This window comes from Takifugu rubripes, chromosome 17 (assembly GCF_901000725.2).
Source record: "Takifugu rubripes chromosome 17, fTakRub1.2, whole genome shotgun sequence".
Classification (NCBI taxonomy): domain Eukaryota; kingdom Metazoa; phylum Chordata; class Actinopteri; order Tetraodontiformes; family Tetraodontidae; genus Takifugu; species Takifugu rubripes.
In genome coordinates, this window is record NC_042301.1 from 2,963,925 (window position 1) to 2,987,905 (window position 23,981).

The 23,981-nt window shown below is 45.8% G+C and overlaps 5 protein-coding genes across 8 annotated transcripts; 3 read left to right on the forward strand and 2 right to left on the reverse strand.

Moving 5' to 3' along the window:
- Positions 1-125: 125 nt before the first annotated feature.
- On the forward strand, positions 126-1,716 carry LOC101077279 (perilipin-2-like). 4 transcript variants are annotated; one of them, XM_029850936.1, is made up of 6 exons: positions 126-315; positions 390-579; positions 757-839; positions 909-1,149; positions 1,223-1,313; positions 1,409-1,578. In XM_029850936.1, the coding sequence occupies exons 1-6, from the start codon at positions 292-294 to the stop codon at positions 1,434-1,436; spliced, it is 657 nt and encodes a 218-aa protein (XP_029706796.1). In that variant the 5' UTR covers positions 126-291; the 3' UTR covers positions 1,437-1,578. The 4 variants fall into 4 exon arrangements, with proteins under 4 accessions (XP_029706796.1, XP_029706795.1, XP_011610637.2 ...); XM_029850935.1 differs by having other exon boundaries at positions 132-315; positions 1,220-1,313; XM_011612335.2 differs by having other exon boundaries at positions 137-315; positions 1,223-1,317; positions 1,409-1,716.
- A 136-nt stretch (positions 1,717-1,852) lies between these two features.
- Positions 1,853-4,518, reverse strand: rps6 (ribosomal protein S6). Its single transcript, XM_003971944.3, has 6 exons — positions 4,370-4,518; positions 3,759-3,890; positions 3,190-3,400; positions 2,737-2,883; positions 2,107-2,264; positions 1,853-1,981 (listed from the first exon to the last, which is right to left on the reverse strand). The coding sequence occupies exons 1-6, from the start codon at positions 4,373-4,375 to the stop codon at positions 1,886-1,888; spliced, it is 750 nt and encodes a 249-aa protein (XP_003971993.1). The 5' UTR covers positions 4,376-4,518; the 3' UTR covers positions 1,853-1,885.
- Positions 4,519-5,219: 701 nt separating this feature from the next.
- On the forward strand, positions 5,220-11,591 carry acer2 (alkaline ceramidase 2). Its single transcript, XM_011612334.2, has 6 exons — positions 5,220-5,572; positions 5,844-5,958; positions 7,017-7,158; positions 7,527-7,664; positions 9,455-9,592; positions 9,683-11,591. Exons 1-6 carry the CDS (start codon positions 5,459-5,461, stop codon positions 9,867-9,869), a joined length of 834 nt encoding a protein of 277 aa, XP_011610636.2. The 5' UTR covers positions 5,220-5,458; the 3' UTR covers positions 9,870-11,591.
- A 433-nt stretch (positions 11,592-12,024) lies between these two features.
- LOC101076826 (tetraspanin-5) lies at positions 12,025-17,219 on the forward strand. Its single transcript, XM_029850379.1, has 9 exons — positions 12,025-12,436; positions 13,432-13,482; positions 14,459-14,605; positions 14,696-14,866; positions 15,023-15,148; positions 15,659-15,706; positions 16,355-16,471; positions 16,573-16,634; positions 17,185-17,219. The coding sequence occupies exons 1-9, from the start codon at positions 12,353-12,355 to the stop codon at positions 17,195-17,197; spliced, it is 819 nt and encodes a 272-aa protein (XP_029706239.1). The 5' UTR covers positions 12,025-12,352; the 3' UTR covers positions 17,198-17,219.
- A 2,748-nt stretch (positions 17,220-19,967) lies between these two features.
- Positions 19,968-22,212, reverse strand: LOC101066241 (keratin, type I cytoskeletal 13-like). Its single transcript, XM_029850378.1, has 8 exons — positions 21,809-22,212; positions 21,550-21,632; positions 21,316-21,472; positions 20,815-20,976; positions 20,602-20,727; positions 20,282-20,502; positions 20,187-20,197; positions 19,968-20,112 (listed from the first exon to the last, which is right to left on the reverse strand). The coding sequence occupies exons 1-8, from the start codon at positions 22,196-22,198 to the stop codon at positions 20,015-20,017; spliced, it is 1,248 nt and encodes a 415-aa protein (XP_029706238.1). The 5' UTR covers positions 22,199-22,212; the 3' UTR covers positions 19,968-20,014.
- Between the last annotated feature and the right edge of the window lie 1,769 nt (positions 22,213-23,981).

Below are 23,981 nucleotides of genomic sequence, written 5' to 3' on the forward strand. Positions count from 1 at the left end.
TGCGTGCAGGTGCGGGTAATTCAATAAAATCTGTTTGAGACAGACGTGGGTGCTTTACCAGAACAACAACTATCCACGTCATTAACTGCGTTAACTCGCGCCAACAGGTGGGGGCTCGTGAGCATCTTCAGCTCAGGTGCGCACTAATTGCCGTGACGCAGCGTCGCCACGTGAGCGTGTCCCTGTAAAGCGGCGGTTTCGGCTTAATTATCCAGAAAGAATCCTCTTTGTCAAGATAACTTTTGTTTAGAGGGGATTCCTTTGTTGTTTTGCCCGATCTTCTCGAAGAACATGCCAATTGGCAACAGCAACCAGGTGCGTTACGGTACAGGTGACTTCTTCTCGGCCTCGTGCCGATTTTTAAGATCAATTGTTTGGTCTCTGTGAAGCTCCAGAGGAGACCGAATGCGGCTGACAGGCTGGCCGCGCTGCCTCTGGTGGCTTCGGCTCGCACTAAGCTCTCAGTCGTCTACAGCGGCACCAAGTGCAGCCACCCCCGCCTGAGGTGCGTGTGCGAGGGCCTGGAGAGATGCGTGACCGTGGTGCTTTCACCCGTCGTGGATAAACTACAGCCCCACGGTGAGTACTGGGATACCAGACTGGACATGGCCTTCAAAAGTCTGTATTTTTGTAACTTTGATTAAGGTGTTACTAAAATATTTGGACCATTCCCCGGGTGGTGGTTGGATGAGTTGTGGAAGGCCAAGCCTGATAACGGATTATTGGAAAACCACTTTTCTGATGTTTCCTTGCCAGTTTCCATTGCTAATGAGGTTGCATGCAAAGGCCTGGACTGGTTGGAGGCCGTGTTCCCGATGCTTCTCGCGACCACCGAGCAGGTGACTTGTGACACTCGGTGCGATTCCCAGCAGACAGAGCGACTTCCTGATGTTCATCTTTGCCCCCAGGTGGTTGCGACTGCCAAGGACAAGGTAGCGGAAATCCAGGACGCGGCGAGCGTTGCAGCGAACGGATCTGCAGACTGTGTAAACATGGGGGTGGCCTGGCTGATGGTCAGGCTGGAGGTGGCTCAGGACCGAGCTGGACAGCCTCTGGTCGACAGAGCCATCGCTGCGGCCGCTGCGGGAGTCGACTCTGCACTCGCCATGTCGGAGGCGCTTGTGGACCGAATGCTTCCTCCCACTGAAGGTCTGTGGATTGATGTAGTGTCAGAGGTGATGTCCTGTGTCACTCCAGAGGTGCATCCTCCTGATTTCAGAAGAGATTAAGACGGCGCAGGGGTTTGAGGTGACCACGCTCACAAGTGTCCCTGAACGACTGTTGGCACTCGCCGCCAAGTTGTACAAGAGGATGTTGGTGAGGTCCAGAATTCATTGTGTAGTTGAACTGACGGAGCTGCACTCAGATTTCACGTTCTTGGTCTTTGCACCGACTTCTGGTCTCTCAGGGCTTTGAGAAGAGCCAGTTTGCTTTGATCTGGACCATCCAGGAGATGCCCCAGTACCTGCATCATCAGCTGGTTTCCGCCATCATCTTTATCTCTCAGATGGAAAATTACCCACCAAGCAGATGCCAGAGGTCCAGGAAACCGAGCCGTCCCTGCGGTCCAGATATAGCTTACATGGATTCCATTCAGATGCTGCCGGACACTACGCCCCCGACCGGAGGACTGAGGACCAAGTCGGAGGAGTGCAGCGTTAAAGGATGTGTCGACCGTTGATTACTTGTAATAAAAACTGAAAGATCATGAACTCATCTGATTCTTGACATTTTTATATTAAGCATGGTAGCATTGACGCAAAACCTCTTGCCATAACAAGTAGCTCTAATAAATCATTGTAGTTCCACCTCAGACCTGAACTAGTTTCTCAGGAAGTAAAACACCCAAAGCTTCAGCAAAAAGGCTTTATTTTTCTTTAGGATTTCACTTCTGGCTGGACTCTGATTTGGATGTGGAGGCTCTCAGCGAGGAAAGGCGGCGCCTCTTGGCGATCTGTTCCTGGCGCTTCTCCTTGGCCTCCTGTTGGTGACAAAAGGTGTCAGAACTCATCTGGAACCCTCAAACGTTGCATGTTCAATAAGTGAAAGTTTCTGCAGCTCAATCTAGATGTACCATGGAGTCAGTGCGACTCTAAGTCATCATACCTTCATCCTCTTGGCCAGCAGCTTGGCATATTCAGAGGCCTCCTCCTTGTTCTTCTGAGTGCGCTTTCTCTTCAGAGCAATGCGACGGCGCTTGTGCTGCAGCACACGGGGAGTTACCAGTCTCTGGATCCTGGGAGCTTTAGTTCTGGGTTTCTTGCCTGTAGGAAAACCATCATACCCCATGAGGAAAACGTTTTAAACTGGGAAATAACTCTTCTGCTCGATGTCAAGCCTTGTAGTCTAGTTCTTGTACTGCCAATGTATTTATACAAGGCTGGAGTTCAGACTTGTATCAGTGTTGCCACAGAAAAGGATGTGGCCACGGCAGGATATGGCTGCGACGCTGCAATACTGAAGATAAATTTAATGAACTTTTGGAGAAGTTATTTTCTTCCCAATTTGGGTAAATGCTAATTACAGAAGTCAGCACAAGGCCATAACAGAATTAGAGTAGATGGATAGCCACTTGATTAAGTGGAATGCAATAAGAGATTGTTTTTGTAGACACGACAGGAATTACCAGGAAAGTGAATTTACCAGTATGTGGTACAAAGAAATTTGCAGTGTAAAAAAAAATACAATAAAAAGCTTGGCATTTTGCCATCAGGAATTGTTTAACAAGTGTCTCACCCTCTTTATTCAGGGGTCTCCTCACAACATACTGCCTAACATCATCTTCCTTGGCCAGGTTGAAGAGCTTGCGGATCTTGCTGGCCCTCTTGGGACCAAGACGGCGAGGGACAGTGGTGTCGGTCAGACCGGGAATATCCTTCTCGCCTGAGGACGACAAGAACAGCTTAGTCGAAAACATCTTTTTCCCCCTGATCCTGTAGAGATATCGTTAAACATCTAGCGACAAAGAAGATACAATGAGAGAGCAATGCTGTTTCAACCATCCACTGAGCCAGGACGTGGTCACATCTGGTAAGCAGCTCCTCAGTTACTCTGGCACATACTGTCCCCCCTTGATGACTACAGGTGAATCAAAAAGGGTCTACGGATGTGCCACCAACAGTTGCAGGAATAAAGTATTTGGGGTTAGTTTTTGCATGCCGTCTACCATTTCAAAACCAAAATGAGTACCTTTCTTGACAATGACCAAGTTCAGAACACTGAGATTGGCATCAACGATGCAGCCGCGGACAGACTTGCGCTTGCGCTCGCCAGTCCTGCGGGGACGGTAGCAGGAGTGTCCCTTGCTAAGCAGCAGACGCACGCGACCGTTGGTCAGCACACCCTGCTTCATGGGAAAACCCTGCTTGTCGTTGCCTCCGCTGATGCGCACCACGTATCCCTGGACAAGAGAAAGGTGCATCAATAAACATGGAACATTGTGAATACAAGTCATACTTGAATGGAGCAACCCAGCCTTAAGATTCTTATGTATGAGACCTATGCTGATCATTTGAAAGCACCAATCGACCAGTTTCTATATAGTCATTAACTGAGAGAGTGGCACTATTATACCCGGACATTTATATTGTCCGACCAATTTTGATGCAGCTCTGCAGCTTCTCTAGCAACACACTGTCCCCCCTTAATGACTACAGGCTCGTCAGAAAGGGTCTACTTGTGTGCCACAACACGAAACAGATTATTAAAAAGATTGGCAGGTGAAATCCTTCACTGCACGTTTAAAATAAGACACTTGCCTTCCACTCATCTCCCAGAGGATCAGCAGCTACCTCAGTGGCCATACGTTTCTCATAGAAAGTACGTAGTTTACGTTCATCGTCAACTTCGATGAGCTTTTGGCAGCCAGTTGCGGGGAATGAGATGTTCAGCTGAAGGAAAGAAGCAAAAAAAATGATGAAATTGCATATTTATGGTCTACACGTTTGGGTAGAACTTGTGGGTTTTTTCTACAATTAAAGCCGAAGGACATTTACTGAATAGAGCGAATGTTAGCTTCTACTTGTACACCCCGTCGTTACCGACATGTACTTACGAAAATAACCCAAATAGGAAGATTACTAGCTAATAACGAAGCAAAGGCATTCCAAGAACAACCCTGAAATCGTACATCCACAGTAATCTAGAACGTTAACTCTGCACATTTTACAGTGAGCGGCCATGTTTCTAGGGCTCAATAGCTGACTAAAGTCGGCAGCGTTGACAATCAAACCTCATCCGTTGTGTACAGGTCCGTGACTATTACATCGAACCGATCGATTTAAAGTTCAGGAACACAACGTTCACTGACCGCTAATATTATTTTAAAACTACCAGTAAAAAACAATTTACAGTTAGTGAACGATTGTACCTTCATTTTGCTAAACCGGCCCTACGAAGGTCCGCCACGGAAAAGAGACCGGACTTCCGCTTCGAGATCTCACATAGGCCCTATATGTTATCGCGAGAACTGATGCGACGTACATTTGTCACTATATTCAAGCTGAAAGTTATTAGACAAATGAAGCAGCGAATATAACTAAGTGAAGCCAGCAAAAAAATTAACCATCCGAATCAGATGGATAAAGTTTATGGCATTTTTTTCTCCAAGATTGTCCATGCCACACGGAAGGGATAAAGAGACGCACAACAGTTTCATTTTTAAGCAAAATTAAGCACGCAATATGACCAATTCAAACCAATTATTTAAAGCTTATTATTTAATGTTCAATGTTAGTGAGCTCAATAACAAAACACGAGGACATTATGACGGTGCCAGAGAGCAACCAGTAAGATATTAACCATCAAAGTCCAGACAGCGTTGGTGGACGGTATAAACAAGTAAAAGACTCATTTTATTTACACGAATTACAAACAATCATGTAGTTTTTTTTATATTAAAGATGGCTACCACTTATCTTAATACACAATATTCTTTTATCGGTGGAACTGTGTTATTTAGGGGATTGCGAGCTATTCACACAGAGTGATTATGATGAACAGGCATCTAAAATTAACCACGCAGTTTTCACTGATGCAAACGGTTGATATGGAAATATTTCTGACTGATTTATCGGAAGAAACACATGTAAGTGTTTCTTGACTCGAATGCGTGCCAAACGTTTGGATTATTGCTCGTTCTCGGGGGGCAGGACTGTTAAGTTGCGAAAACGGAAGGTAGGGAGGAGTGAACCCTCTTGTCGTCCATAAGCGCTCTTTGTTGGGGGACAGCTGTCAGTACAGTAGGACAGCGTCACGACAGACAGGAGGCTTTGTGAAGTGGACTTTAAAATGCACCTCAGCGGCGATCCTCGTCCACTATTGCATTTTAGGCCAAACAGGACGTTATAGCCTTGTGACGGTGGAAACTAGCGTGCGAGGAACAACCCGTCAGAGCTCTTTAAAGCCCTTAGCAGCACTGTTTGTTCTGCAATGTCTATCGGACATAACTAGTCCAGACATGAGTAACGTTAATCTGATTTTTTGGGATCAGTTGCAAGCTGGCAGTTCCGACGTGGACTGGTGCGAAGGCAACTACCTTATTTACCCCACGATCGCTGAATTTTACAACACGGTAGGTTTTAGGTATTCTAGCTAGCGCGTTTCTTTTGTTTGTGACTTTTGCATAACGCAGATGTGTCTGCAGCTAAGACTGCCTTTGTTTTTCTTCTCTGTTGCAACGTTAAGTGCATATTTTTTCCTAAACACCGCTTCTAGTTTAGCTGCAGCTCGTTGAAAGCTGTTCTTTTAAACAGTTTGGCTGGCTTATTTTTCCTGCAGCATCATGCTTTTTTTTACTGATTGCATATGGCCACAAATGGTGTTTTTCTGTTTTGTCATTTCAGATCAGCAACATTTTGTTCTTTGTTTTGCCGCCCATATTGATGTGTCTGTTCCGCCAGTATGCCACCCATTTCAACAGTGGGATTTACCTCATATGGAGTCTACTGGTTGTGGTTGGTAAGTTGACACACTTTGTGATGACCTATTGACCTGTAATATTCCCCAGAGAACCTTCATCGTTATGCCACTTTAACATGCACCATATGAAATAAACGCATGTTTAAAACAAAAAGAAAAGTCCACTTTTTATATGAGCTGATGGAGAACCTCGAGTGTGCTCATAATGTAAGTGTAATACACTGTTGCCCATAAAGTTGCAATAGTTTTGCTTTCAGGCACATTCCTCTTTTATAGAATCACCTTTTCCCAGCTTGAAAATATGTTCAGCTTATCTCTCGTAATAAATCACATGCAAAGTCCAAAAAGGTGTTTTATTCCAACTTAATGGGCAACAGTGTAATAAACACTTATCCATCATCAACATTGTATAATATAACGATGTCAATAACTACAATCATAATAATGACGAGCTGCAAAAGGACATTTCCCTGAAATGTGTATTTATAGTTTTTGATGAAATATGCAGTTTTTCTAGAGGGGCCTTGATCATTACTGGGACGAATATACGCTTGTGACAAACCGGTGCTGTCGATCGGCAGCGTGACAAGTTAAACAGTCGAGGGAGGGATTATTTTTCTGCTTTTCTAGTGAAACTGGCTGTTAACTTTGTGGTTTTGTGTCAGGTTAAGCATGCTGCATTGTCCAGAACTGCGGGACTGTTGGTTGTACGTTGGTTCCGTTCCATGTGAGCTGATCATGACACATTTGTAGCTGAGCAGCCTGTGGACACAAATGGTCACACTCCAAACGACACGTGCTTCTTTTAATACAAACTGACAGTCCTGGCGATCGAAGGCGCCATTTCTAGGTTCTACAGTGAAGTGGAGGATACCATGTCCAAATCTCTCTTAGCACCTTCTCTCAAAACAGATAAGACAGACAATGAACTCCTGCCGGGCTGTGATAACAGACGGACTCTAACCGATCCTGCAGCACCGTTGAGGGAAAACGCTCAACGCGCTGAAATGTTTATAGAACCTTTATGGAAGTTTGTTAGCTTTTGGACAGTTCACCTTGAAGAATCTACCTTCTCCCTTTTCCCCCGTTTCTCTCAGGCATCGGTTCAACATATTTTCACGCCACCCTCAGCTTCCTTGGGCAGATGCTGGATGAGCTAGCCATACTGTGGGTGCTCATGTGCGCCATCGCCATGTGGTTTCCCAAGAGATACCTGCCCAGGATGTTCAGGAGGGACAGGTATGACGACCACACTGAGGCACCCGTTCACATGTGGAAGCTCTTCAGCCAATCAGAGTCCAGATTCTCTGCATCTGTCTGATGCTTCACCGTTGTCTTTTGCTATTCAGGCTCAGCTCACATTTATTTATACTGTAGGCGGAGCTTATAGCTGTCATATGATGTTTCCACCGCGGTTTAATAATAGGTCGTAGTGGACATAGCTGACACCAGTAAAGTCTCTGTCACATGTCTGTACTTCTCTTTCCATTGACACAGTTGCCGCGGCTGCACTTTCGCCTCAGGCGGTCACGTGCTGTGGCGGCAGGAGCCGCTGTCGTTCATTAATTGCCGCGTTTCTGATTCTCTGACTTTTCCTCTCACATCAGGTCAAGGTTCAAAGTGGTCATCGGCATCTTGTCAGGAATCACCACCGGGCTGGCCTTCGTTAAACCCGTCGTCAACTCGCTGTCGCTGATGACCCTGGGCATCCCCTGCACGGCGCTGCTCATCACCGAGCTTAAGAGGTCGGTAAAAGAAAAAGCCCTTTTCATTGTGAAGAGGCAGCTGTCAAGCGCTTCCGCCGTGTCCTTGAGTCAGTCACAACTTTGTAAATCAACGACGATCCGCGCTGTCTCCTTGGCTGGCAGGCTCTGAGTGAACCTCTGTCACAGCAGACGCTGCTGCCGTGCATCCTGTTGTTATCGTGATGGACGCGGCCACGAGGTCCCAGTGTTGTGTTTGACCGAACAGTTAGCCTCTGTCCTTTGACCTTTTGTTCCCTTGTTTTCAGGGATGTTGCCTTTTCCTCGGGCTTATGATGTGAATGTTCCCGAAACCTAACAAGTCGTTTGTGCCCATTATTCTTTGGGTTTAGGTCAGCAAGGTGCTTGTCTGTCGTTACCGCAAGGCTAATCCACTCTGCGGTTTCCTTTCCCACATTCCTTATTCACACTGTCGGTGTCCTAACCTCCAGTTATCCATTGTTTCAACCTGTCAGCATTTCTTGACGCGAATGCCAAAAGTATTCACCAAGAGAAGCGGCTTGTTGTTGACCTTCTACAGAGTCTTCTACAGAGACTTCCTGTGGCTGCTGGACTTTTGCCCTCAGAAATTAAAGTGTTGTTATTTGCTTTTTTAGTACCCCGGCTGGACTGCAATTAGGCCACTTCCACCCCTCTGGTGGGCAGGAGTTTTATAAAAATACTAGACTACAGTAAATGTTACAATAGTAGAGCTGATAATGGACAAACCAAATGAAGAAATCCTCTAAAAATGTTGTTAGTTAAATGCACGTTGGGTTGACTGGAGAGTGAATTTATCTGCAAACCTGGATGTTTAACTCCATAACTCTGTTTTCTGTCACTGCGACGTTCTGATCACTGTACGTCCATTAATCTGCTGGTTCAATCTATTCCTTAATCATGCAGTATTCAGGATTATGAACGCACCTTTGCCTGGCCCAGTAACGCGTCACGTTTCTTATCTGACATTTGAGTGGGTAGGCGCGACCGTGTGGTTTTGGTTTTGTCATTCCATGTTAATTAGCAGGATTGAGCTTATTTAGTCGTTCCAGAAAGATGCTACGGCTGTCATTTAGTGTCTTCCTTCGTGGACATTGAGAAATGACTCCCGCATGAATGTAATAGATGGAAACACTTAGACAATAATACAGTATTCATGGTTATTTAATAGCCTGTTTCCCTGTGGGAAGGCCATCACTACTTATCTATTTTGGCACATCCTGCCACTGCGACATTCCTCCACCTCTCTGAACCATTACATAACAGCCAAATTTCCAGTCAGACTCTGCGTTTCACTTAATTTCACGTCAAGAGACTCTGATTTTTGAACAATATAACTAACTATGAAGCCAAAGTACATAACCAGTCTGGGGGGTTGTTTTCAGAGGTTTATGTAGAAGTTAGCACTGGAATTTTAATTGTCTTTAATACTGCGCGGATGTTAAGTTTATAACTGATAGGTAATTAAAAGGAATATTAAACTTCAGATGCTTTTATGCTTTTGTCTGACCTGGGCTACTGTCCAATCAAGGGAGACTCAAATCACTATTTATGTGATTATGTTAGTAGGTAGTGAACAAAACGTTTGTGCATAAAACAGTTCTGGTTCAAATGAAAGGCTCGTGTAATGGAATGACTTTCCCTCGAGACCTTGAGGAAACAAGGAATCATCATCATCATTGATGTTGTCATCACATTATCATCAGAGTTTTGGTACTGAAGCTTTGCCTCATGTTGTCTGAAGGTCTAATCTGTGTAGGTCAGGGGTGTTTTCTCATCTTTCGTATTCGCAGGTGTGAAAACCCACGTGTCCTAAAGCTGGGCCTGGTCTCGGGCGTCTGGTGGGCTCTGGCCCTGCTCTGCTGGATCAGCGACAGAATATTCTGTGAAATGTGGTCATCGGTCAACTTTCCCTACCTGCACTGTGCATGGTGAGTCCAGGCGCTTTCTGAAGGATCATCAAAAATCCTTCCACTTTGTACAAAATGTCCTAATTGAATCCCTTCTTTATGTTGCTACAGGCACATCCTTATTTGCCTGGCTTCGTACTTGGGCTGTGTCTGCTTCGCCTACTTTGATGTTGCAACCGAGGCCCCCGAGCGAGGCCCCGTCATCATGTTCTGGCCCAACGAAAAGTGGGCCTTCATTGGGGTGCCCTACGTTTCCTTCCTGTGTGTGCACAAGAAAGCTGCAGTCAAAGTCACTTAAGTATGCAGCTCTGCTCACGGCGGGTTTGTGTCCCCCGTTGCTCTCGTTATGGCGATAATATGCATTAAGTAGGCAAAAACCAGGATAATTTTTGTCTTTTTTGTGCCCGGTCTGGTTTTAACTGCACAACACTCTTAATGTCAAAAAGGTGAAGGTGTCAAACATCTCATTTATAAGATGTTCGCAGGAGCGCTTGGATAAGCTCCGCCCCCCCACCGTGACCCCAATAAGGGATAAAACAGTAGATGATGGATGTGACAATAAAAAGAGCTCTTTGAACAAAGCAGCATCACACCCAAGACATGTTTTGGTGCTTCAAACATCTTCTCAGGCTTTACACAAAGTTTTACAAAATTCAAACCTATTTGAAGGTCTTCTACATTTTATAGCAACTCAAGAGGCTGTTGCCTTCACAGCAATATTACAGCATTTCTGTGGTGCGTTTTTAGCCAACGAAGCACTGGATTGATTAAACTGTGATTAAGACTTCATGTTATCTTTAAATGAGCTCTTAGCTTCTTGCTGTGTTCCAAAAGAGCCGAGGAAGCTGTATCACATGAGCCTTACGCCTTTACGTTTTTCTTTCAGCATGCAACTATAATCGCTCAGATTTGTATTGTGTATAGTGATGCATATGTTTTAGTAACTAACAATGTAATCTGCAGTTATTTTTGCGTTATTATTGCTAAAAGAAAAGGTACCCTTTAATAACAGTAACAATATGTAAAGAAACAAAAAAAAACCATTAAGCCAAAATGCTGATACAAAACATGCACAAAAAAGAAGCTCTGTTTTTGTGTCATGTTTAATACTAAAAAGTATCTATATTGAGCTTGATTAAGACAATTATTTTGCACAGACTGAAAGGTTCTCATTTTAAGACGTCTCAGCTTAAACATTTTAATTTTGGGGGGGGGGTTTGTTCCATACTGCATGTGTTAAAATGTGTTAATCGTAAAGGACAATGGACTCCAAACGTAGAAGAAAATGCTTCTCAAGCATATATTAGATTTTTTTTTTTAAAGTACAGATTACAAAGGGAATGTGTGTAACTGAATTAGATGACAAGGAGCACCAAAGCTTTTATGTAACCTCCAACAGTGATTTGAAATGTCAATGATAATGCCTCCAAACTCCTCCTTCAGGGGCATAAAAAATATAATTTGCACACAGATGAAGGCTCATACGGAAGATTGTGATAAATTTAAAAAATATATATATTTTATTAGATTCTGAAATGCTTTTTTTCCCTCTAAACTGCATCGAAGTATTTTGTGAAGTAGAGAGGTGTTTATTTTTGTACATGAAGTGTAGCCAAAATCAGTGGTGATACTGCACGATGACGACCTTTTAGGTTGTGTTTTCAGGGGGAACGCGAAGGTGTTCAGTACCCATACAGTGCAGACGTTGCTGCTGCAAATAATCACATGTGATCCATGAAGATGGATTGCTTGTGTAGAGACTATGTCAGTGAGTTTGTGTGAACAGACTTTCTAACCCTGCAGTCTGCATCAGGGTGTTTGTCCTTGCATGGCATATGATTGCATAATAATGAATTGTGTTTTTATGGACTGTCATTTCATTTTCCCTCTGCTTGCATTGACAATACAAATTCCAGAGGTATTTATTTTCATAATTTATCCTGTTTTTTTAAAATATATATATTTGTAATGCATAACTATGGAGTTGTATTTTATGCAATAAACCAAACTGCCAAACGATTGTTGCTGCGTTGTTGTGTAATTGTACTGCCCTGCCACCAGGGGGCAACAATTATCCCACCGTCACTGGGATTAAATTCCCACTTTCCGCACAATTTCTCATTTGTGTTCCTCTTTTAATCCGTGCCGATGAGACAGGTGTAATTGAAATAAAGTGTCTGAATCAACGGTTTTCCTATGGCTTGTAATAAACTGCGTACTAAAATCAGATCTTTATATTTATTCGATCTTATTAAATATGACTTCGCCTGGGATACGCTTTATCATTCAGTAATTCCCTATTTTACAATAATACACCAATTATTTAAACCGAGGGATTAAATAGACCAACTCTGGTTTTAAATGACGTTTTTGAAGTGACCGGTCTGAAACAGGTAGTCCCGCCCCCTCCGACCAGACCAGCCTCTCATTGGCTGCGACACCTGCCACTCAAATAGCAGCGGAGCCTCAGTAATGGCTCGGATAGCGGAGCGTCGCCGTTAACCAGCTTGGGTTCTGTGGACCGTCCTCACCGTCGAACCCTCGGACGTCCTCGGTCGGGAGCTGTCGTGACGGCGGAGGAGCAGACGCGGCTCCGTTCCGCGGATCCATCTGATGTCAGCGGAAACACGGCGCGATGTTTAGGAGCAGACACCCAAACAAGCGCTGACGGCGGCGCCTTGTCGAGCCTCGCACGGACCCGTTCGGAACCTTTTCTCCCCGAAGCACCCTGGATGCGATTCCTTCTCGCAGCGGCGGCGTTAAAGTCGAAGATCCAGCCAGATGATGTCAGGGAAGCATTTTAAAGCTCACGAAGTGAGCTGCTGCATCAAGTATTTTATCTTCGGATTCAACGTCATATTCTGGGTAAGCCCCCCCTCCGTCACCGCTGCTCCCCGGGACCCCAGGCCCGCTGTCACCAGATGTTCTGGTTCTCCATCAGTGTGAAGCTGCTTCTGTTTCTCGGTGGTCGCTTGTTTCCCTGATGCACTTGTCTCCTGCTGTCCTCCATCCATCAGCTTTTTTAGCCCTCTTCCCACTGACTCTGTTCCATTTAAGTAGTTTGGCTCCCCCACCCAAGGAAAATTCCCCTAAATTTGTTACTTGTTTCCAAATACTTTGCAATAGCTGGATACAGCCTATTTTAGAGGCTGAGCACTGACATTTGTGTCCGCTGAAAAAGGGTTTTTGCTTCCAATTACCATTTCCATAATACATTTCACAATAATTCAGTTGGAAGTAGTCGAATCAGATTAATTACATGTTTTTGAAATATGTTTTGCCTGATTTATCGCTGGCCAGGCCTGAAAGAGCGGACGAAAATGAGAGGAGCTCCCCCCTCCCCCGAGGACACAAGGCACAATGGTTGAGGAAGGGTCGGAGGAGGACAACAGCAGCTTTGACCTTTAACCTTTGACGTTTATGGGGCCGTTTCTGAGTAGGTTGACATTTTAGGGCATTTTCTGTTGGAGGAAGAGCCATCTCAGATGAAGATGAAGATGAAGGCCGTCTGTCGGGCTCACGGTGGATCCCAGCCGACCAATCGGTCGGTCGGTGACGCCTGAATCTTCCTGTGTGAAGTCGCGTGTGTCAAAAGCATCTGTTCTATTCGCTCCGAGGGAAACCTGTTGTTACCGCACGAGCAACCCCCAAACCACTAACACGACTCTCCAGCACCAGGCGCGTGCGTGTTCCGCACGTCTTTTCACCCCATCAGAATGTCCATTTAGCTTAGATTGATCATTTTCCCAAATTAATGCTAATTTTTTTTGCTGCGTTTGGTCGTTCGGGGTGCGTTCAAGACCTCAACATCCGCGCAGCAAAGTGACCCCTCATCTGTGTCTCTCTTCTTTGTCCGACAGTTCCTCGGAGTGGCGTTCCTCGCCATCGGGTTGTGGGCGTGGAGCGAAAAGGTGAGTCGTCCCAGTGGGTGACGGAGACTGTTGCCCCCCCCCCCCCCCACTGCATCTGGACTCCTCACTGAGGCGCCACTAAAGCTGAGAGGAATGTCACGCCTCCCAGAGCGACGCCCCTCTGAACAATGTGCATGGAAATGGAACTTTCACAGATTCTTTCGTGTGGTCTCAGTAGTCGGGGGAGGGTGGGGGGGGGCAATAGAGGGCCACAGTCTTCATTCAGATGCAAGAAAGTTTATGCCATAATCTATAGTGCAGATGGTCTGATGACAAAAGCAGCAGCTGTGAGATAAAACAGGTTAAACGTCTTCATTTAAGTTGTTTTTCTCTCTGGAAAGTGAAACTTGCTCATGGGTCACATGATCTGAATGACGTGGGTGCGCTGGCGGCCAGGAAACGGAGCGATCTGGCTTTTGTAAGCAGCCTTTGACAGTCGAGGACGTCGGGCGAGTTCATGCTGCTGTAACTGGGAGGAAATGTGTCACCATTCCCCTCCCAGTTCCCAGCGCCAGCGCTGTGGGGATCAGATGTTCTGCCCTCCGCCCCTTGAGAACTGCGTGTTCTGGCTTCCTCCGAGAAAAAAAAAAAAAAAGAAGGAAACATGATTATTTTTGTTCCGCTCGCTTCGGCGTACTTCCTAACCCCAACTCCAGACTGAAGAGCGCAGCGGAATGCTGCTCTGTTCCAGAAAAGTCCTCACTCAGATTCCTGGGAAGAGATTAGAGGCAGAAGTGGCACGTTTTAACGGAACAGACGTATCAAATGACCATAACCGGTCTTAGCTCGGCTTCTCTGCTAACTTGAGATGTTATGAGCTCATTATGGGATGGGAGGAGACTCTATGTTCACCTGTTTTGGGGCTCTTTCCATTAAATAAACCGACTCATGACCCCAGTTTAGGGATTCATTTAAATCAAGCGGGCGATCGGTGAGTTTAGCTGTTGTCTAATTCTCATGGTTGTTTGGTTGCCAGGGCGTCCTCTCCAACATCTCCTCCATCACGGACCTCGGGGGTTTCGACCCGGTGTGGCTGTTCCTGGTGGTGGGCGGCGTGATGTTCATCCTCGGGTTCGCCGGTTGCATCGGCGCGCTGCGGGAGAACTCTTTCTTGCTCAAGTTTGTACGTCGTCCGCTGACTTCCGATCTCGGGAATTCTTTTGGGATCCTGTTTATGAAGTTCTCACAGCTGCGAACGTTCCGCCCTTTTCAGTTCTCCGTGTTCCTGGGTATCATCTTCTTCCTGGAGCTGACGGCAGGGGTCCTGGCCTTTGTCTTCAAAGACTGGATCAAGGACCAGCTCAACTTTTTCATCAACAATAACATCCGGGCCTACCGAGACGACATTGATCTGCAGAACCTGATAGACTTCACCCAGGAATATGTGAGGAAACTGCTGCACACGATCCCATTCCCATTTCACCCCAGTGTTGTCTTTAGCTTGGGTTCGTGGCGGCGGGTTATTTCAAGGGATTCCTCTGCCGTGTGTGTGTGTGTGTGTGTGTGTGTGTGTGTGTTTGTGTTTTCCCTGACCTTGCAGTGGGAGTGTTGCGGAGCTTTTGGAGCCGATGACTGGAATTTGAACATCTACTTCAACTGCACTGACTCCAACCCCAGTCGGGAGAAGTGCGGAGTGCCCTTTTCCTGCTGCACCAAGGACCCGGGGGTACGTTCCCCCCCCCAAAACAACACATCACTCGCGTCCACAGCGGATTCCCGTTTTCTAGCTAGGTGCCTTCTAGCTTGGCCTCTCTGTGGCCGATAAGGTCGGTTATCTGCCTCCTGTGTGACCAACGTTCACCTTTGGATCGCTGAACGGCTGCGGCTGTCGTCTTTATTGTGTGTCTTTGAAGCCAGATCTCCATCAAGAGTTGTTTACTTTGATCCGGCAGCGCCCTGGCTCATCTCTAACTGTGTCACGTCGGGGGTGTTCAGGGGCAAACACTTGGAATTGTCATCCAGTCGTCCACAACCGTGTGGTCGCTTTGTGTCTTTAACGCCGGTGAATCAAAGTCAGTCAGTTCAAATAAGCCCATTCTGGCATCAAGCCGCGCGTGGTGTGTCGTGATTTGTGGGATTTCGATCTTTAATTTACAGGCCGTGCAAATCGGGAAGGAAAAAAAATTCCATCTGTTTTCCCACATTGTCTGTCCCTGAAAGCTCCGTCTCTTCACAGGAGGACGTCATCAACACTCAGTGTGGCTACGATATACGAGCGAAAACGGTGAGTACGCCAAGCTTCGGGAGCAACACGGCACTGAGCATTATGGGCTGCATGAGGACATCTGGTGTTCCCACCCTGGAAACAATACTTCCTTACGCTTTTCAGCCTTGTAGCCTCTCAGCTGCCTCCCCATCAGCACATTGGCCCGTTGCCACAAGCGTTAACGTTCGTTGCTAGTAATGACGGCTAATGTAAGATTAGCCTGTAATAAAGTTCATTTTCTTCCTGGAGAAGCCTTGCACTGAATTCCTACATTTATAGTGCGGTAATCTAATTGTAACATGTATTTGTTACATGTTTTGATGCATTTTTATGATTTATAAAAAAAATTATGTCTGAATTTTTGGGGGCTTGGAACGGATTAGGGCATTTATATGGAAAACGCGTCTCTACTTACATAATTTTCAGGTTACGAAACAACTTCCGGAACCAATTAATTTCGTAAGTAGAGGTCCCACTGTACTTCTTTATTCTCTTTCATGCATTAAGTGTTATAACATCACACCGTGTGGTATTACTCAGGCCCCCCCTCCCTCCCGCGGGCTTTGGCCTCTCCACAGTAGCACAATTCAAGGGAAATGCTGGGGGGGGGACATGGTTTTACAGCGTTAAGTGCACGTCTGACCTGCTGCTTGTTGGTGCCACCAGGACTCTGAGCAGCGGACGCACATCTACATGAAAGGCTGCGTTCCCCAGTTTGAGAAGTGGCTTCAGGACAACCTGACGGTGGTCGCTGGCATATTCATCGGGATCGCGTTGCTCCAAGTGAGGACCGATATGAGTTTTTCACGATTAAATTTCAGCTTTTTCTATTTATTTTTTTTGTCTCTCCACCCACTTTTTGTTGACAACTGTTGTTTTTGCAGATTTTTGGCATCTGTTTGGCGCAGAATCTCGTGAGCGACATCGAAGCGGTGAGAGAGAGCTGGTAAGTGTGCGGGACGTTTAACGGGTTTTGGCTTCACACCTGCGTTTTAGCCCTTTAGGAACTCGGCGGAGACACTCGCGTCTCCCTCCTGCTGACTTTGTTGACATTTCTGCTTGTACGTGGAAGCCTGACAGAGGGCAGGCGTGTGATGCTGCAGTAGGTGGAGGTTTCCATGGCAACTGCCGCTGAGAGGAAGGAATAATGAATTGCTTTATTGTTCATAGTGGTCGTGGTCCTCTAGAAAAGTGGAAGTCAGGAAATGGTTTCGCCCAGCAGGAGCTCTGTGGCTTGATTTGTTATCATTTTAAAGTAGTTAGCATCGCGCTCAGAGTTAGCACATGTTGACAGGCAGCCACGCTGAGACAGTGCGCACATCCTCGTGCACATTTATGTGTCCTGGTAGCATTTAGCCCAGGGTAACTGTGCCTATAAGGGCAGTTACAGGGACCAACAGGAGTAGATGCCTAATCAGAATAGATATTCAGTAATTCAATTCTAATTTGTGACAGATTTATATCTAATATGTGTTTAAATTTTCATTGTTTTGCAGTTTGTTCACCTAAAACCTGCACAGAATCTCCAAAAGAAAAACAAAAAAACATGCACATGGTAAGAAATCACATTTTACAGTTATTATAAAAGTTATTAAAAAGTCTATTTGTTCCCTTCTGATCCGTTTTTTCTTCATAGGACCCTACTGAGTGGATGCCAGACAGAAGACAGTCTGTCCAGAGAACCTGTAACTAGTAAATGTAAAATCATTTTTAGAACAACGCGCGGCCCTGGTTTTGAATGTCACAGAACCTCCACGGTGGCCTGTCGTCCCCTACGACAGACGTCAGGGCAGCTTAGTTCATACACTAACTTGCAAAGGTTAATAGTGGGAGGCAGGAAAGCATGTACAGTAGAGCTGTTGTAGCAGAGGGGCTTATATTAGAGGGGGGGGGGGGGTCTTGAGTTACGTCTCACAGCTGCAGTTTTTAACTCTGCTCCTCTGCAATGATTCTGGAAATGCACTGCATGCCTGTTTTCTACCGGCAAATCATCGGCACTAAATGTGTCTCGTGTATCTTGAATATTTTCAGAAATAGCTTAGATGGATTCGCCTACTTAGCACTTTGTTAAATGTTAGTGGCTCGACTTCGTGCTCGGGAGAATTCATTTCCGTACTGGAAACCTTTCTGATCTTAAACCGCTACAGTTTGTAAGCCATACAGTGTACAGAAATGAGTATTGTTGTTTCAAAACGGATATAAGATGGGGTTTTTTTATGTTTCGGTTTGGAGAAAAGCAGCCTGCAACCGTTTTGTGGGGAGATTGGCCACTAGGGGGCGCACATCTGCCTCACCCGTTCAAATTCGTTTACAGTGGGACCTCTACTTACGAACGTCTCTACATGCGGAGTTTTCAGGTTACGGAACGCCTCAACCGGAAAATATTTCCTCTTGTTACGAAAGAAATTTCAGGCTACGAAAGGCAAAAATACGCTAGCGCTGCTACTCGCAGCTCGCGGAGTTTAGCGAAAGCAAACATGCTTGTAGCTGCTCTGCCATTGGCTATCGCCTAGCATCTTCCTGTCATCCCATTGGCTAGGAGGGACGTCAATATGTACAAGTTTGTGTGTATCCCAGCGTCGCCTTCGTTTAACTTTTATTTATTGGGGGTGTTCGTATGTTTGTCCATTAGATGGCGGTGTTACCACAAGTGTTAGTAATGACGGCTAATGTAAGATTAGCCTGTAATAAAGTTCATTTTGTTCCTGGAGAAGCCTTGCACTGAATTCCTACATTTATTGTGCGGTAATCTAATTGTAACATGTATTTGTTACATTTTGATGCATTTTTATGATTTATAAAAAAAATTATGTCCGAATTTTTGGGGGCTTGGAACGGATTAGGGCATTTACATGGAAAACTTCTCTACTTACATAATTTTCAGGTTACGAAACAACTTCCGGAACCAATTTCGTAAGTAGAGGTCCCACTGTACTTCTTTATTATCTTTCATGCATTAAGTGTTATAACATCCTTGAACATTCTGTTATTGTCAGCATTAGACAATTATTTCCCTTTCTTTGCGTGTGTTTTTTTTGTTGTTTTTTTTAAATGTCGCTGGTGTTTTTTAGAATCTGTCGACTTCTTATCTGTTGCTCTTGAGCTTTTCTCTGAAGTCGAGGGTAAAAGCTTTAACCAGGGATCACGGTAGGTAAAGAGCTACCGGCGGGCACGCGTATGCATTAGAGAGCAGCCTCGGTCACCAGCGTTGTTTCACCAGCGTTGTTTCAAAGTCCATCTTTGAAGCCAAGTTTTACAGTTTTAACATTTGCCTTCATCGACGTTATCGACAAGCATTTGATTTGAGCTCATAGCTGCATGGCGCAAACTTTTAACAGGTGCTGTCACCATTTTCCTGCACTTAAATGCATTTTAGCATCTGCAAACCATCTTTCTCTTTTACACAAGGCCTCATGATTGTCGTTTAACTATATACACTTTTTCTTGCCGCTCAGTGCCATATTTGTGTTTTTGCTTGTATTTATCTCCTTCTGCTTTCTTTTGATTTCAAATGTACTCGTGATTCTTGTAAAAAAAAAAAAAAAGTGGATTGATGACAGATGTAAATATCTACGGGAATAAATGAATAAATGTGATTCTTTGTACACTTTTGGCTGCTGTTTGAATGCAGAGCAACCTTGTTTTCACACTTTTCTGCAGGACAAAAATCAAAACATGACCCTTGTCATGACTTCTGAACAATCTTATGTACTAAAAGTTTAAATGGTAAAAAAGAAATGACGACTTTTGCCACGCTGAATGGTCACTACCGCCCTCTAGCGGTTGTTTGATGCAATTACGCCACATTCTATATTTAGCTGGACTTGCCCTGCTGACCTTTGACCTTGACTTAGCGTGATGGACAGACGCAAGTGGCATCAGCTTAAATCAAATATTACAAGAGATGTATTTACTGAGAGTCACACACATCAAATATGTGTGTAATACATTTTTAATAAGATAATGCCATTTGGCTTTACTCTTACTAAGACAAGCTGGCCCGTTCTGAGCAAATTATGTGTTGTAGCCTGTAAAATGTGCCACCAACCCTGGCAATAAGGAGTCTCCCGTGGTTCTGTTTACAGTAATGGAGATTATTGGACCATCCATTGTCCCCTCGGTCCGACTCTTTAGTCCTCTGTCACATTAAAAATATCCTGGCATTTAGTTCCCCCCAATAATGCTTGAAAAATGCTTCATGGAGACGTCAAATGTTGCATTTCTGGGAATCACTGATGGATGTCAGGTGTACCAGGTATTAGAAACTTGGAGACATCAGTAGCTTTAACTGCAAGATCTTTATTGATGTTTTCATCATTCTCTGGTTCACTCGATCTCATCCACGTCCACGTCCACAGTCTTGCTGCTCTGTACCACCCGTCCGTCCACCACTGTCTCCACCACGGTGATGACCTTTGTGACCACTGTTGAGATGCAACAGCAAGGTGAGACGGCCGCCACGCATCTCTAAATGGATTAAATATCAAAGAATGCTTACCTTGTTTTGAGCTGGTGAACGGAAACAGAAAAAGAAAGAACGTTACATAGATGTTCGATCGTTAACGGCTCTTAAATCCTCGCTGGTCGTCCTACCTCTCGTCCTCTCCGTCCAGCAGCCTCCTGTATTCTGCAATCTCCAGCTCCAGGCGGGTCTTGAGATCCAGCAGGATGTCGTATTCCTGCTTGGTTTTGCTGATGTTGGCGTGGATCTGAGACATTTGGTCTTCCAGGCTTAGGACCATGTTCTGGAGGCATCCCAGCTGTGCAGCATAGCGGGCCTGCGTCTCTGCCAGGGTTCCCTCCAGGGAGGCTTTCTGTTGAGGTGAGGAAACGAGGCGGGGAGGTCAAACGTATATGTCACTGTGTCAAATCGGATATGAAGCCTTCAGGCCGATTTGGCGTTGCTGACAAACCATGCTCGAATGGGACTGCAGTTCGATCTGGAGCCTCTGGAGGGTGCTCTTCAAGTCTTTGATCTCCGTGCGGGTCGTTACCAGAATTTCCGTGTGCGTGATCACCTCCTGTTCTACTGCTGCGACCTAAAGATGCCCCAAAAAATATACCCACGGATTATAAAAGGTTTCATAAATAAGGTTTCTCTCTCCTAGACATTAAAGAGCTCCCACCTTGGTCTGGTACCATGTTTCCAGCTCCTTGCGGTTCTTTGCAATGACGCCTTCATAGTGCTCGCGGATTTCTGACATGACCTGGTTCAGATCTGTGGAAGGAGAGGCGTCGACGGCCACGTTGACCTGGCCGCCCATCTGGCTCCTCAGGAGAGCCAACTCCTGCAGGCAGAAACATCCGTCAGCTGTGTGTGTGTGTTCGTGTGTGTGTGTGTGAGAGAGAGAGAGTGTAAAGGGGTGAGGAGGAGACTGGCCTCTCACTCAACATGGAAATTCCTCAGATATCGTAGAAAAGGTTGAGGTCATGCGTGCGCAGACTAATTGTGGGAACTTGGAGACAATGACAAGATGGATGCTAATGTGTTTGAGCAGTAAATGCCTTTACAGGGTGTGTGTGCGTGTGTGTGTGCGTGCGTGTGTGTGTGTCGGGAGTGATGGCCGCTGTCATCGCTCTGCACCTTGTGCAAACACCCGCCGTTCACGCTCCCTCCTCCTACTCACCTCTTCGTGATTCCTCTTCAGCATGAGGACCTCTTCCTTCAGGGACTCGCACTGGCCCTCCAGGTCCAATCTGGCCAGGTTGATGTTATCCAGCACCTTCCTCAGCCCAGCGGTGTCGGCCTCCACGGCCAGCCTCATGGCCAGCTCGTTCTCGAACCTGGAAAAGACATTTGAGCAGGACGTGAGGCGCGTTTCCCCCAAAGCGGGTTGAGAGAAAAGGGGACGATGGCTCACTTCATCTTGAAATCATCAGCAGCCAGCTTTGCGTTGTCAATGTCCAGGACCGTTTTGGCGTTGAGCTTGGTGGCAATGCGGATCTAGAAAGAACAAAAGGAGGCGAAAACAATTAAAATACAGGCTGAGACGAACCCGGGAGAAGGCGTCTGAGTAAACAACTGAAAATGTGGCCTGAACGATGTCAAACGTGACTTTGACAGAGCTCCTTTCACGGCAATTACTGAGGAGTGACAGTGACGGGTGAGTAGAGTCTCACTTTATCCTTCAGGTCGTCGATGGTGACAAAGAACGAGGTGTAGTCGTGAGACGTGATGACCCGGCTCTGGTACCATTCCCTGATCTGCTTGTCCAGGCGGTCGTTCTCCTTCTCCAGGCTTCGCACCTTCTTCAGGTAGGAGGCCAGGCGGTCGTTCAGGTTCTGCATGGTGGCCTTCTCGTTGGCGCCGACATGGAGGTCAAGGCCGTCGGCAAGGTTGAAGCCTCCGGATGTTGCCAAGTAGCTGGGCTGGCTGGAGGAGATGCGGGTGCCGCGGCCGCCGGCTCCGCCGTAGACGCTCATGGTCTTGTGGCTGTAGGATATGTTGCTGAAAGACATGCTGGAAGGTTTGGATCTGAACGGGGAAGCTCGATCTGCAGTTGTGAGCATCACCTGCTTCTCCCGGCTTATATACCTGCCAAATGTATCAAAGTGGGCCGGGCCAGTTGACAGGGAGGAATGCATGTGTCAAACCCCCCCCCCGCCCCCCACCCTCCTCCGTGCAATCTCGTTATCACCGCGGGTGCGGCCGCCACTGGGTGGGGGTTTAAATCATCAGGTCAGACTTGTGATTCTACATTTAATCCTTTCTAAACAGCAGCACATTCTTCGCATGTAGAATGTCAATTGTGTTGCAGGACAACTAGTTTCTGACCCTGTTTTGGTTCCGGAAAACCTGCTGCCCCTGGGGGGGCGGATGATAAAAGTGCCATGGTAAGAAATCACATCTTACAGTTATTTCAAAGTTATTAAAAAGTCTTATTTGTTCCCTTCTGATCCGTTTTTTTTCATAGGACCCTACTGAGCGGATGCCAGACAGAAGACAGTCTGTCCAGAGAACTTGTAACTAGTAAATGTAAAATCATTTTTAGAACAATGCGCGGCCCTGGTTTTGAATGTCACAGAACCTCCACGGTGGCCTGTCGTCCCCTACGACAGACGTCAGGGCAGCTTAGTTCATACACTAACTTGCAAAGGTTAATAGTGGGAGGCAGGAAAGCATGTACAGTAGAGCTGTTGTAGCAGAGGGGCTTATATTAGAGGGGGGGGGGGGGTCTTAAGTTACGTCTCACAGCTGCAGTTTTTAACTCTGCTCCTCTGCAATGATTCTGGAAATGCACTGCATGTCTGTTTTCTACCGGCAAATCATCGGCACTAAATGTGTCTTGTGTATCTTGAATATTTTCAGAAATAGCTTAGATGGATTCGCCTACTTAGCACTTTGTTAAATGTTAGTGGCTCGACTTCGTGCTAGGGAGAATTCATTTCCGTACTGGAAACCTTTCTGATCTTAAACCGCTACAGTTTGTAAGCCATACAGTGTACAGAAATGAGTATTGTTGTTTCAAAACGGATATACGATGGGGTTTTTTTATGTTTCGGTTTGGAGAAAAGCAGCCTGCAACCGTTTTGTGGGGAGATTGGCCACTAGGGGGCGCACATCTGCCTCACCCGTTCAAATTTATTTGCAGTGGGACCTCTACTTACGAACGTCTCTACATACGGGATTTTCAGGTTACGGAACGTCTCAACCGGAAAATATTTCCCCTTGTTACAAAAGAAATTTCAGGCTACGAAAGGCAAAAATACGCTAGCGCTGCTACTCGCAGCTCGCGGAGTTTAGCGAACGTAAACATGCTTGTAGCTGCTCTGCCATTGGCTATCGCCTAGCATCTTCCTGTCATCCCATTGGCTAGGAGGGACGTCAATATGTACAAGTTTGTGTGTATCCCAGCGCCGCCTTCGTTTAACTTTTATTTATTGTGGGTGTTCGTATGTTTGTCCATTAGATGGCGGTGTTGCCACAAGTGTTAACATTCGTTGCTGATGACGGCTAATGTAAGATTAGCCTGTAATAAAATTCATTTTGTTCCTGGAGAAGCCTTGCACTGAATTCCTACATTTATTGTGCGGTAATCTAATTGTAACATGTATTTGTTACATGTTTTGATGCATTTTTATGATTTATAAAAAAAATTATGTCCGAATTTTTGGGGGCTTGGAACGGATTAGGGCATTTACATGGAAAACGTCTCTACTTACATAATTTTCAGGTTACGAAACAACTTCCGGAACCAATTAATTTCGTAACTAGTGGTCCCACTGTACTTCTTTATTCTCTTTCATGCCCTAAGTGTTATAACATCCTTGAACATTCTGTTATTGTCACCAT

What these genes read in the sequence shown, in the direction of transcription:
- LOC101077279 (XM_003971971.3), top strand. Translation starts at nt 292, where the DNA reads ATGCCAATTGGCAACAGCAACCAG. An exon ending in GGATAAACTACAGCCCCACG is followed by an intron (nt 580 to 756) that starts GTGAGTACTGGG and finishes TTTCCTTGCCAG; the next exon opens with TTTCCATTGCTAATGAGGTT. An exon ending in AATGCTTCCTCCCACTGAAG is followed by an intron (nt 1,150 to 1,219) that starts GTCTGTGGATTG and finishes TCCTGATTTCAG; the next exon opens with AAGAGATTAAGACGGCGCAG.
- rps6 (XM_003971944.3), bottom strand. An exon ending in CTCTGGGAGATGAGTGGAAG is followed by an intron (nt 3,401 to 3,758) that starts GCAAGTGTCTTA and finishes TCTCTTGTCCAG; the next exon opens with GGATACGTGGTGCGCATCAG. An exon ending in TGCTGGCCAAGAGGATGAAG is followed by an intron (nt 1,982 to 2,106) that starts GTATGATGACTT and finishes TGTCACCAACAG; the next exon opens with GAGGCCAAGGAGAAGCGCCA.
- acer2 (XM_011612334.2), top strand. Translation starts at nt 5,459, where the DNA reads ATGAGTAACGTTAATCTGATTTTTTGGGATCAGTTGCAAGCTGGCAGT. An exon ending in AGGATGTTCAGGAGGGACAG is followed by an intron (nt 7,159 to 7,526) that starts GTATGACGACCA and finishes CTCTCACATCAG; the next exon opens with GTCAAGGTTCAAAGTGGTCA. An exon ending in CTCATCACCGAGCTTAAGAG is followed by an intron (nt 7,665 to 9,454) that starts GTCGGTAAAAGA and finishes TCGTATTCGCAG; the next exon opens with GTGTGAAAACCCACGTGTCC.
- LOC101076826 (XM_029850379.1), top strand. Translation starts at nt 12,353, where the DNA reads ATGATGTCAGGGAAGCATTTTAAAGCTCACGAAGTGAGCTGCTGCATC. An exon ending in ACTCTTTCTTGCTCAAGTTT is followed by an intron (nt 14,606 to 14,695) that starts GTACGTCGTCCG and finishes CGCCCTTTTCAG; the next exon opens with TTCTCCGTGTTCCTGGGTAT. An exon ending in GCTGCACCAAGGACCCGGGG is followed by an intron (nt 15,149 to 15,658) that starts GTACGTTCCCCC and finishes GTCTCTTCACAG; the next exon opens with GAGGACGTCATCAACACTCA.
- LOC101066241 (XM_029850378.1), bottom strand. Translation starts at nt 22,198, where the DNA reads ATGCTCACAACTGCAGATCGAGCTTCCCCGTTCAGATCCAAACCTTCC. An exon ending in TCGACGACCTGAAGGATAAA is followed by an intron (nt 21,633 to 21,808) that starts GTGAGACTCTAC and finishes TGTTCTTTCTAG; the next exon opens with ATCCGCATTGCCACCAAGCT. An exon ending in TGCAGTCCCATTCGAGCATG is followed by an intron (nt 20,503 to 20,601) that starts GTTTGTCAGCAA and finishes TCACCTCAACAG; the next exon opens with AAAGCCTCCCTGGAGGGAAC.